The sequence below is a fragment of the Rutilus rutilus genome (genome assembly GCF_951802725.1).
Source record: "Rutilus rutilus genome assembly, chromosome: 4".
Classification (NCBI taxonomy): domain Eukaryota; kingdom Metazoa; phylum Chordata; class Actinopteri; order Cypriniformes; family Leuciscidae; genus Rutilus; species Rutilus rutilus.
The window spans coordinates 29,195,372-29,208,032 of NC_140212.1; the positions used below are offsets into that span (position 1 = coordinate 29,195,372).

General features: G+C 38.7%; 1 protein-coding gene across 3 annotated transcripts; it reads left to right on the forward strand.

The window, feature by feature from the left end:
* The first annotated feature begins 2,149 nt into the window (after positions 1–2,149).
* LOC311289188 (uncharacterized protein) lies at positions 2,150–12,460 on the forward strand. 3 transcript variants are annotated; one of them, XM_084406990.1, is made up of 4 exons: positions 2,181–2,246; positions 2,383–2,409; positions 2,928–3,077; positions 11,293–12,460. In XM_084406990.1, the coding sequence occupies exons 3-4, from the start codon at positions 2,993–2,995 to the stop codon at positions 12,120–12,122; spliced, it is 915 nt and encodes a 304-aa protein (XP_084263116.1). In that variant the 5' UTR covers positions 2,181–2,246; positions 2,383–2,409; positions 2,928–2,992; the 3' UTR covers positions 12,123–12,460. The 3 variants fall into 3 exon arrangements, with proteins under 3 accessions (XP_084263115.1, XP_084263116.1, XP_084263117.1); XM_084406989.1 differs by lacking the exon at positions 2,383–2,409 and having other exon boundaries at positions 2,150–2,246; XM_084406991.1 differs by lacking the exon at positions 2,181–2,246 and having other exon boundaries at positions 2,340–2,409.
* The last annotated feature ends 201 nt before the right edge of the window (positions 12,461–12,661 follow it).

Below are 12,661 nucleotides of genomic sequence, written 5' to 3' on the forward strand. Positions count from 1 at the left end.
CAACACACATACAAACAGACAGCTACAGTACCAACAGCGGCCGCAGTGGCGGTCAAAAACTAGTTGGCTTTTCCTCTGGCAACTCCGGTGTCTAATTGCACCTGCCCTACATAAGTAGATGAGCACCCAAATTGACATGACAACACCCTGGTGCCACCTACAAACATTGAAATGGCTTTTACAATCTTGCTTCATACAGTATCTGTTTTGTGCATCGTTTCCATTGTTCAGTTTTGCATTTCATCCATAACATGATTTCCATTTCATGACGTGATGGCTGGCTCAGCAAATACAATGTTAATCTCAATGAAGTAGCCATTTTACAAAAGCAGTAATACATGAGACGAGGGTGTGATCAATTGCTATGTGATATCAGCTGCGTCATGCTACTGCATCATAGTTGTGATCAAATAGTAGTTGATCACACCATCTTTTGTATTATTGCTTGAATGTTTATTAATGTTGGTTGTTTTATGTTTTCCCAGGTTCAGCAAGTTACAGGAACAGGAGATTTTGAAGCAGGGGATCCAAACCCCAGACGCACCCATGGTAGGACCTGAGAAGCTTCCTACGGCAATGCAGAAAGGACCAACTCTCTATTCAGGCAATTTGGTTGAGCCTCACCTTTTTATCCTGCCACCAAACACTGCTGGTGAGGCAAAACTCAAGGGGAGATCGCAAACTCAGGCCATCTCCCAGGCTCCACCATCACATCAAGGACTTCCTGTCATTGCACCAGCACTACCCGTCTCTCTCCCTTTCATTGTACCATCTGTGCAGCTTTCTATAATGCCTGGTCCCTCACAGGTGATGTTCTTCAACCTCTCATTACCTTCAGCTATGCCACCATCAGCTCAGACACAGACATCCAGTCAAGCTGTTCCTTACTCCACTCAGCCATACAGAAAGAGAAAACTACTGCACTACTATCACACTGAAAATGTCACAAGAAAATATGTAAGACAGACATCATTCTTTGCAGAAAGTGTAACAAAGAGAGAACGCCACCATCACATCTTCAGTACTTTGGCAACTGGTACTGCTAAGAGTCTGAGACTCAATCATATGGTGAATGGAGGGCTGTGCTGGAGGAACGAGGTTATAGGGGGAAAAAAAGTAAATGCCAGGAAATGACAACCCTCCAGCTTCTTAAAATTTCTCTTTCAGCACATGTTATGTGTATTTATTTATTTGGTTAATCTTTGGATTATAGAGTAATTTACAAGTCTCCAACAATAACAGCGGTGTCTAAAATATATAATAACTATGTGTGTGATGCATCTTGGTTCTTTTTTAAACATGTTTTTTTTCTTCACTGCTTGTTTCCTCTGCTGCATGCGTCTGTTGGGAAAATATTTCAGGTATAAAAAGTTTACCTTGTTATTTATGTGTGAGTTTTCTGAGAATTAATTTTTTTTAAATAGTACTGATGTTCACTGGGTTAATTTTTATATTTATATATCTATATACATATATGTGTGTATTATGTAAAAAAAAAAAAAAAAAACACATCTTGAGATTGAGGCACAGGCTTTACTCATGAGACTAAAACTATTCATGTGTACATAGTTTATTTAGAATTATCATTCCATGCTTTATCTGCCATGAGATGAAGTGAAGTTTGAGCTGCTGTTTAAAAACCCCTCTGTCCAGTAAAGTGTGCGTGCTTTGTGTTTCTTCAAGCGTTTTGGAGACATTGCTGCAGTATTTAGTCTGTCTCAGTTTTTTTGGTTTCTTCATGTAAGAATACCTCTGAATTAAACTAATCCTGAAACATTTAAGCTGCTCAGGATCTGTCTTAAAGTAGTCTCTGACTCTAAAAAATATTTAGTTTTATTGACAAACCTTGTTTATTGTAGTCACCTAGTTTATGATATGGCTCTTTTGGGAAGAATGTATCAATCAAAAAATTAAGAAAAAATAAAAAAGTTTCATAACTACTGATAAACAGGACTTCTGCACTCAAACATGACACATACTGTGCTTTTTAGAATCTTGCATATTAGACGTGCTTGTTCAAATTATTTTCAGCACGATTTAACATGTTTTTAAATATGTATTTCACAAAGACTCAAATATGAATACCTCTTAAATATGTTGTATTGCTTGTATGTGTTTTTGTACATTTCGATGCACTTGCATGATTTTAGACAGCAACGTGTGAACAGAACTTTTATTTTGGTGTGGCTGTGACGTCATAAAGCTGCGCTGCGCTCCCACATATGTTGTGATTCGGCTGAAGACAGGTTTGTGTTTTTAAGCGATGCAAATGTTCTGTCTATTTTAGATATTTAACAAGCGATGTTACATGAATTAACTGCTATTAAATATACCATTGTAATACTTAATCTAACATTAATAAAGGTTATTTTGTTAATAAAGCACATCCACAGATGAGTAACAGAAAAGGTGCGTCTCATTTCGCTCCCTATATCATGAATCAGTTTATCATAAACACGTAATTCGGTCACTGGCAAGTAGTGATGGAGAAACAAATATTTGAAACTCCGAGTCAATTGAGCCAATTACTTCGCAAAATGATTCATTGATTCGAATCGCCGCTCGCTGACGTCACATGCTGGTCAAAACACTGTAAATGCAACGAGAACACAAACCTGTGATTACAACTTTAACAAACTGGCACTGCAAATGTTTTCTTGAAAGTGTAATATTAAATGTATATACAAATGATTGGATACCAAGTATAAATCATAAAAACCTAAATATAAAAGTATATAATTTGGATATTTTCGTATTATTATTATTATTTTTATTTTTTGGGCTTATCAGGTGATTTAGGCCATTAACTCTGACTGACTCTTACCAGTGCACTGAACTACTGAACTAGAGCAGATTGAGACACACGCAGAGATTTAGTGTGTATTTACTTTTATTTATGTTAATTATTCTCATCTTAATCATGACAGAGCATCCAAACACAGGAAAAACTCTGGTGAAGCAACGGAGATCCTCGTGACACACTATTGTAAAGATGGCATTTATTAAAGAGGAGAGTGAAGACATGAAGATTGAAGAAACATTCAGAGTGAAACAAGAAGATACTGAGGAAAAAACAGGTGTGTTTCATTCTCAAAGCATTTAATCCATATTAAAATGTCCAGCTCTACAGAAATTAATCAGATGAGTGTCCTAATTAAAGTGGTTTTATTTGACATGGAGCAAATAAAATAAAACACCTTGAGTGGACAGATATGTTGAGTGCATGTGTGCCCCTGTATGCCTGTCACATGAGAAGATCCTACTTCCAAATTGGCCGTTTAATATTACAACATGTCACACATTTAATTAGGAAAAAGAATACAGAAGTAGCCTAAACAAAACAATCATTTTGAGTAACATTAAACCCAAATGTCGCAAAGCATCGCAAGTTGATCTAGGATGAGTGAATTTTTCAAATATCGAGTCCCCAGATATGTTTAAAGCTGCAGACTCTTTCCACTGGTAATCTATCATTTAAAATTTGTTGCAACGTTCGTCTGTTATAGGACAACTTAGTTTGAATAAACGAGCAGACACTGATTAGCTACTTGCTCTACGTTTATTTAAAATTAACAGCAAGACAACTAACAGTGAATGTGCTTTCCATTAAATGAATCACACACAGTAAACAAATCCTTAACAAACAAAAAAAAAACGTTGTAATGAACGTGCTTTGTTTTAAATAAATCCCACACAGTAAACAAATCCTTTAAAAAAAGTAGGCTACTTAAATTCTATGAGAGCTGCATAAAAATGAATGAGTAGCCTAGGCCTAAATTACAAATGATAAAATCTACATGTACCTTTATCAAAGAAAAAAAGTCGAACAACGACTGTTGTAATAATACCTTCATTAAACTAACTAAATACAGTAAACAAAAAAAGTGCAATGACATTTTAAATTCCTAATCTTTTTCGACAGGGACACCAACATGTTCACTTTACTCGGTTTTAGTGACGATCTGACAGGGGTTACCCGCAGTGCTAAAAACTCGCTCTGATGCTGTGCTTGTAGCACAAATACACATGTATTTACGTGCCAATTTTGCTAAGAGCGGATAGCGTGTTTCATTGTCTCTCCACCATGCTAGTGGATCAGCCGTAGAGTCAATTGGTTGTTCTTGGAGATAGCGGGTTAACTCCGTGTCAGCGCGCGCTCTGATCGGTAAAGGGGCAGAGATTTCAGACCTCCGTTTATTAAGGAGATCTCCAAGATTTCTCTTCTTGGGAGGGGGTGGTGCACAGACCTCTCCCGAATCATCTCCAGTAGTAGCAGCCTCCGAAGCACCACTAACTCCGCCTCCGTTTCCCTCGTCAGCTGATACAATTTCCCCCTGGAGTGCATCTCTTGTCTCCTCCAATCCATCCCCCCCATTGCCTCTGTATCTTGGATCAAGGAAAGATGACTTTGCCAAAAGCTCCTGAGTGACTGGGGCACTGTATTTGTCCTCCAGTACGCTGGACATTTTGCGTTTTATATTTTGTGTCAGATCCGTTTCATTGGGGTTTGATTTTAAAAGATTGCATGTCAACAGTTGCAGGACAGGTTTTACTGAAGAAACTGTTACATAACGTTCCCCAGAGAGAATGTCGGTGAAGTCAGCCACAGGTTTTAGAGATTCTTGAAACGATGTTAAAACTTCTTTATCTTGCCTTTTAAGAATCAGATGCTGGTGCTTTCTGTCTGAGACCAGGACACATGCGATCGCTTGCTCGTCTATATTAGTATATATTATAACCTTATCTGCAAGACCCATATCAGCATTGCTTAAAATTACTGTTAATTTAGCATGCATATTAATAGAACAGTATAATATAGAGTTAACTATCGTATAGGCTGAAACAATTATTACCAGAATAAGGCTGTGCTGTGGGATTTGAAGTTCTGTTTGTGCCTTTATCAGCTCTTTCTTTTTCTTCCAGCTCTGAGAAAAAGCGCTCACTAGGGACCGACATAGACCTAGAGCTCGGCCTGTTCGGGCAGCTTCACTGTTTACACCGTTGGTAACAGCCAGATGCAAATTATGTCCAAAACAATTTAGCCACGGCCATCCTAATTGCCTTACTGCAGCAACAATGTTCGCTCCATTATCGGTAGTGATACACGACAGCTTCTTTTCACCCAGACCCCAGTCGTGCAACCCTAACTGCAGGCATTCGGACAAGTGTTCCGCTGTGTGGCTTTCATGCGTGTAGCTTGTTTCTTTTGCGAGGTAGTGAACGGTCAGGCTCATATATGGGGTCATATTCACGCTTGACCACATACAGTATCTGTTGTCAGTGCAAAATTACTGATTTCCTGGAGTTCTCTTTGCACCTCATCCTTTACCTTACTATACAAGGTCGGAACAGCTGTTTGTGAGAAGTACTTTCTCCCAGGCAACTCATACTGTTTGTCGAAAGTATTCAACATTTCTTTAAATGAACTTTTTTCCACATTCCGGAAGGGTACCATTCCTAATACCAAATATCGAGTCACACTATCTGTTAGTACTCTCCATTTGTCGCTGTCTTTTTTATATTTCGTCGCCTTGGAAAATGCCTCGGCCATATTCAACTGCCTCTGGCCAGATGTGGATGGTTGAGTGGCAGCAGAAGCATTGCTTAATCCAAGGGCTGCGTAGGCCGCAGGGTGGTTAATCTTCAGATGGTTACGGAGATTGGTGGTGTTGGCATTTGTAACAAATACAGTTTTTCCACATATTCTGCACACAGGCTCATTAAGATTTTCTGGTTTTCCGTTGCCATCTGGTTTAAACCCGAAATGTGCCCATATAGGCGATGTAACATTTTTTTTTTTAATATTCATGAAATGTACAATATGAGTAATACATAATATATGAGTAAATTCTGAGTAATTTGCACATATAACGGACCTTCCCGAAAACTCTTCTCCGGATTCACAAACGCTTTGTAAACATTAGATTTGACAAATGTGTGTGGTAATGAAATCCAATCATTCGTAAATAGGGTAGAAATGCACGCTCATTCACAATTTGCATAATCTCTGCCTATGAATTACAACTACACAAATTACGTGTCCAGGAACACTGGAATCTTCTGGACTCATTCTCAGGATTGTCTCTAGTATATTGCATAAATGCAAATGAGAGTAAGAGGCAATTTGCCTGACAATAAATATTCAATTAAAAGAATAGTCCACTTAAAAATTTAAATTTTGTCATTTACTCACCCTCAAGTTGAGGGTGAGTAAATTATGGCAGAATTTTCATTGTTAAGTGAATTATTCCTTTAAGGGAAAAAAATGTCTGGTGCTCTTCAGAAAACAGCCAGCTGGTGGCGTTTGAGAGCGCTTTGAGGCTTTGGTTGCTATGATTTGGAATATCCACAGCAGTAACTTTGTTAAGAGTATCTCATTTTAAAGAATATTACTGAATATAAAAATGGAGTAACCAGCAATATTAAAGGTATTGCGGAGGATTTTCTTTTTCCGGGTGGATCATCAAGACTATTGGTCCTCCTAGTTGTCAATCATTCTGGTGATATGTTTACGTAAGGGCGTCGTACATGCTCGTTTCTAGGTAGTTTTCGCTTTCTGCGCATGTGCACTTTCGGGTGTATGTGTGTGGTGAGCTAACGTTACGGTTTCAGCCATTCATTGAAGCTCGCCGTTCTCACCGGGTTTTTTCAAAATGTCTGAGGGTCGCAAGAGAAAAAATGTCTACGAATTGTATGACAAGAAGAGAAAGGCCTCTGAAGAAAGAAACAAGACCAGAGTGTTTTTGGGAGAATATTTCACACGCTGGCGTGCGCTAAAAGCACAGGTTGGGCTTCCCACTGATGCCTCAGTCGCAAAGTTTCTACTCGACAGGTAAAGTTTGGCATGCTATTTGGAGAAATCCATTTAAAATCACTGCTAGTAAAAGTTAATGTAAGCTATGATTAGCGATGCTAGCCCTGGCACAAGTCACGCACCGCGCAGACACGGTAAACATCTCAATTTGTCTAAAGTAATTATGACCAAATAAATGGTAAAAGGTATCACGCTGAAATGTTCTAAAACCTTGTGTGTTCATTTTTGATAATTCCAATGTGTTCACCATAGTATTTATTACACAAATGCAACAAGCTACTTCTCCATTGCAGATCATGTCTTGAGTCCTCACTCAATCGATCAGTATAATAAGTAAATAAAACACGGAAGGGCATTTGACATTTTGTCTTGCGTGAATGTTTTTAAGTTAGAGTGTTTTTGGGAGAATATTTCACACGCTGGCGTGCGCTAAAAGCACAGGTTGGACAGGTAAAGGAAAGTAGGCTTGTATGAGCCATGCTGACAGCAACTTGTAAACAGAGCGTGCACGAGGAGAACTAGGCTCGTCATGCTCTCTCGTGCACACGTTTAATAGGCGTTCCCTCTCGGGAGCAGGTAGAGTGTTGCGCATGTGCATTTTTTCAAAAATTGGAGAGGGCGGTTCTTTCCTAAAATTCGGGAAAATCCTCCGCTATACCTTTAACTTCTCCATTGTTCAGCTGTTGTACAGGATGATTGGTCAGTGTGGTATTTGTCCCGCCCCTCCTCCACTGTGATTGGACGGCTGGGTAAAAAGTGACCGTGACGAGAGCTGCGTTTTACCCAAAGTTGAACAAAGTTTTGAACTGTCAGAAAAAAGAAAAAAAAGACAGGGCAAATTAACTTGTAAAATATAATTATGGTACGTAATGCCAGTGTCATCAGTTTGCCTAAAAGAACACAGAACGTTTGAATGTTTTACGCATCATTTACACGTGGTAGGGAGCAGGTGTACATTTCTTTCGTACAACTACGAGGTAAGATGAGGTAGAGAAAGTAGGTTTTTCAAAAACTTACAGTGGTTGCAAAGTTTTTGTATGGCAATAGACATGCATATGAGCAACTGATTCGGATGCACTGAAGGAATGAGAAGGAAAACGCATTTTGATCTTAACGATGATAGAATGGACATTGCGTTCAGGAGATGTAGGTGAATTCATGAAAAATGAATGACACCAGGCCATTTAATTCACTAGAAACTTTGCAATGCTTTAACAAATCAAAATTATGTTGATAACTTTTTGACAGCACCATCCCTTGCCTAGATGCTGTGTGCAGTGTTTCCAACTTAGCGACTTTGTCGCTATTTTTAGCGACTTTTCAGACCCCTTTAGCGACATTTTTTCAAAAAAGCAACTATTGACTTTTTCAGTAGCACCTCAATGCAGTACACGAGATCCAGGGGGCGGAGTTGGATCCAGATCTAAGGTTTGGAGATTGGTAGGTTTAGGGGTGGGTTTAGGGATCAGGGGGTGGAGATGGGTGGGTTTAGGTATAAGGTGGGAGGGGTTGGATCTGGATTTCTTTGGACAAACCTCAGTAACCTTCAAATGTTGCCAATACTGTACTGCGAGCGCAAGGTCTTGCTTTTTCCCCGCCGTCACTCTCTCTAGCTGCGTCTACCTTGTTCAGTGAATGGCTGAGAGGAGCAGCAGCACGTTCATCTGTTGAGCGCACGGCTGCTGACAGACGTGAATGAGAGTAGTGTTTTTCCACAGACTTATCACTTATCTGCTTTTCTTTTGTTTTATATTTAAAGAATTTAGTTTAACCATTTTAATTTCCTTTCTTTTCTTGTGCTTAATACTTGTAATACTTACTATCACAGAGCTTTAGTTCATCCGGTTCCCGAACTCTCTCAATTCAGATAATTTTCCACATAGGCCTATAAAAAAATGTAGTCATTCACTATATCATAGCTACTCGTTCTTGTCAGACAAAAAAAAAAAAGGAAATGAGAACAGCTTTATTTGACATTCGGCTATATTATATTATATTATATTAAATACAGCTGTGTGCCTAATTTAGTGAAGGTCAACAGCCTTGGAGGAGTTTGAAAACATAGGTTTTTCAGAAAATTAAAAATGGCTGTGATGTAAATTAATTTGGTTGATTGACTCAAGGATTCAGGGTAAAAATTATTTATTTAAAAATGATGATGCAAAACACATATAGCCTTATTATAGCGCCACCTACTGTCGCACAAATGTGTGTCTGTGTGCCTCAATAATAGGGATGTGCCCGAAGCCGAATACAGAATTTGGAAAGGTGTGGAAAATAAGTAATGCATTCTACGGAGCTGGTTACAATACAGCACATCAGTTTTCACTGAGAGTAGGGAGAGATGACTGACAGAATGATTTGGTGCGCAACAGATCGTGAGCGTCATTAATAAATATCTTATTTTGTAAAATTTACTGTCAGTATCGCCACTCCCCCTATACACATGATTACAAATTTGACAACAAAGGTAAAAAGCGATTTCAATACCCCACATATTGAAAGCAGTGTAGAAATTGCATGATAATTTGGCATTAAGCCAAGTTTAATTATATATCCCCTCAAAGAAAAATGTTGCCATATATTTTGCTCTGTCCTTGTAAATGAGCAGGACATAACCCATCTCTTGTCTAAAATCTCTGTTTTTTCACAATATTACAAAGATCATGACACTGGTTTTAAAAGGTTGTGAATTTTATCTTCCAAGTGACCAAGACTTTTATATTTGAGGTTGCGTTGCAGGGAAAAGTGAAACAGAATTACCAGTGTCTGTAAGATGCACTATAAAAATAACCTCTGTGTCTTTTTTTTTTTTTTTTTTTTAAGGCTTGCACCTTGAAACCTATTTCAAGGTTTGCCTTCTCGAGCCACCAAGCACTGTTGTTGTGCGGATGAGCAGGCCGGAGCGCCTTAAGGGTTTTCTGTTAGAACGGTGTCACGTTAAGTTAATAACTAATGATCTTTGCAACGAAAGTGGATCGATCAAAACTAACTTTAGCTGGGCAATAACTTTATTCTAGAGCTGCTGTAAAGCCAAAACAATCTCTGTTACTTTAATTTCCTATTATCACTGTAAAGCTGCTTTGAAACAGTCCATATTGTTAAAAGTGCTTTATAAATGAAGGTGACTTGACTTGTGTTGACCCATAGACTGTAGAGAAATATGGACGTAGCATCCGTGATGTCACCCGTAGGTTTCTGAAGAGCATTTTTGAAACTACAAGTAGCCGCATTACCGTACGTCACTCCCGGATAACAGAAAATGGGCAAAGAGGTGGGAAGTGGGTGGAGCTTAGGAGCCTGGTTGCTGAAACCACACCCGCCTAGCTACTGTATGCTACTGGCAGTACCAAGTGTGTGACCGCACAGGGCCTTGCGCTAAAGTGACAGCTGACTTGATGTAAAGCCAATAGTTTAAGTTTGTTTTTTCCCTTCAAAATACTATAATAGTTAAAAGACATAGCTAAAAGTGTGTATTGTGATGCTGTATTCTGCTAGTTAAAAATGTATTATGCAGTAACTTACAATATTTCTCTGAGCATGTGCGTGTGATAGTGATATTAATGCGCATACATGTCAGTCAGCGCCGCATCGCACATCAAGTTCGTAGAGAGCTTTATTCAGTCCATTTTAAATTCAGATTTTGGCCATCTCTCAAATGGTTCAAACTAAAGATATTACCTCAGAAGTTCATGTAAATACACTGGAAATACACGCTCCAGCTGTGCGGCTAGGAGTGGCAGCTGTTCATCCTAGGTTAAGTCCATCATGGACGACTGAAATGATGCAGACATTGATCATGGAAAGCCTGATGATGAGACATGGTGGAGAATTAAATAATATTAGTGTAGATACCTGTTCAATTCATTTTAAATTAGAGACATAGTTTATAACATTATGATATGTATGCTATTACAACGTCACACATTTAATTAGGAAAAATAATACAGAAGTAGCCTGAACAAAACAATCATTTTGAGTAATATTAAACCCAAATGTCTACTACTGAACAGAAAACATCTGTTGTGACTTAGAGACATAGAGTTTATAACATATCACATAAGCTGCAGTATATTTGCTCATAGCGAGTGCAATCAGGGCAACAAATTAATGGCAATCCACTGTTTCCTCAAAAGAGTCTGTTTGCAAGCAGCAGAAAGCCACCTTATGCGACACGCGTACAAGAAACCCAATTATTGTTGACTCAGCTGCACATAATAGCTCCAAGTTAATAAAAAAACTATATTTTGACCCACATTCTGTTTTCTATCATGCGGTGTGCATGTTTGTGAGGACGTAAGATGAACGCAAATGCACCAGGGTTCGATAGAATCAAGTTGAGTGTGAAACCAGACCAACACTGCAGGGGGCGGCAGGAACAATCGCAGCCCAGTGAAAAAACTCCCTAAATGTTTTGATGTCTGTTGCTTTGTGACATTAAACTGAGGCTAACTTGTATTTGTCTCTGTTCACTTTAGACTGGATGGGGCTAAAAGAGGAGAGTCAAGAACTGAATGGGATGGAAACGAAAGATCATTATGATGAACATCATGATTGTAAAACTGAAAAAAAATCTATTAGTTGCTCACAGACAGAAAAGATGCCAATTAGAAGTAATTTCACCTGCTTTCAGTATGGAAAGAGTTTTGATCAACAAGGAAATCTTGAAGTTCACATGAGAACTCAAACTGGAGAGAAGCCTAACACCTGCCAACAGTGTGGAATAAGTTTCACAGAAAAAGGAAGCCTTAAAGTCCACATGAGAATTCACACTGGAGAGAAGCCTTTTGCCTGCCAAGAGTGTGGAAACCGTTTCATTCGAAAAGGAAGTCTTAGGAGCCACATGAGAATTCACACTGGAGAGAAGCCTTACACCTGCCATCAATGTGGAAAGAGTTTTTCACATAAGCCAACCCTTAATGCACACATGCGAACTCACACTGGAGAGAAGCCTTACACCTGCAAACTGTGTGGAATACGTTTCAGCCGAAAAGGAAACCTTACAGTCCACATGAGAATTCACACTGGAGAGAGCCACTACACCTGTCAAGAGTGTGGAAAAAGTTTCTATCGAAAAGGAAGCCTTAAAAGCCACATGAGAACTCACACTGGAGAAAAGCCTTACACGTGCCCTCAATGTGGAAAGAGTTTTACACACAGACCAACCCTTAATGTCCACATGAAAACTCACACTGGAGGGAAGCCTTTCGCATGTCTTCAGTGTGAGAAGTTTTTCACACATCAAAGAGACCTAAAACAACATTTGCAAACTCATTCTGGAAAGAAATTGATGTGTCCCTCAGAGTAGCAAGAGGTTTACAAAATAGAGCAGTTTCATATTACACATTCACTGGAGGGAGATAATTTCATTTTGATTAGTGTAATAAAAAATATTTTGACATCAGACTTACAGATACACCTGAAAAGTCATGCAGATGTGAGACCCTATGTGTGTTCTTTGTGTGGAAAGTGTTTTTACCCTTAGGGGTCAGCGATCAATTTTTTCCTGATAACGGTGAAAGAACTTTGTCAGACAGAAACAAGTTATAAATCATTCAAATCTGTAAAGGGTCTATTTTTATTTGCATACACTCACAATAACAAAACTTTGTGCTTTTGTAAAATAAAGAAAACAAACAGTCTGCACATTATGCCTTCTCAGTCTCTATGAACTTCTTTCTGAAACACGTCACAAAAATGAACTGAAACTCAGTGGATATTTGCTAATGAGACATGAGAGATATGTCTTTAGAAAGCTTGAATTTAAAAGAAGTCATATAGACATCAAATATTCTCTGTTTATGTAATCAATATGAAACCAACAAGAGGTGCAATGTTTTAATGTGG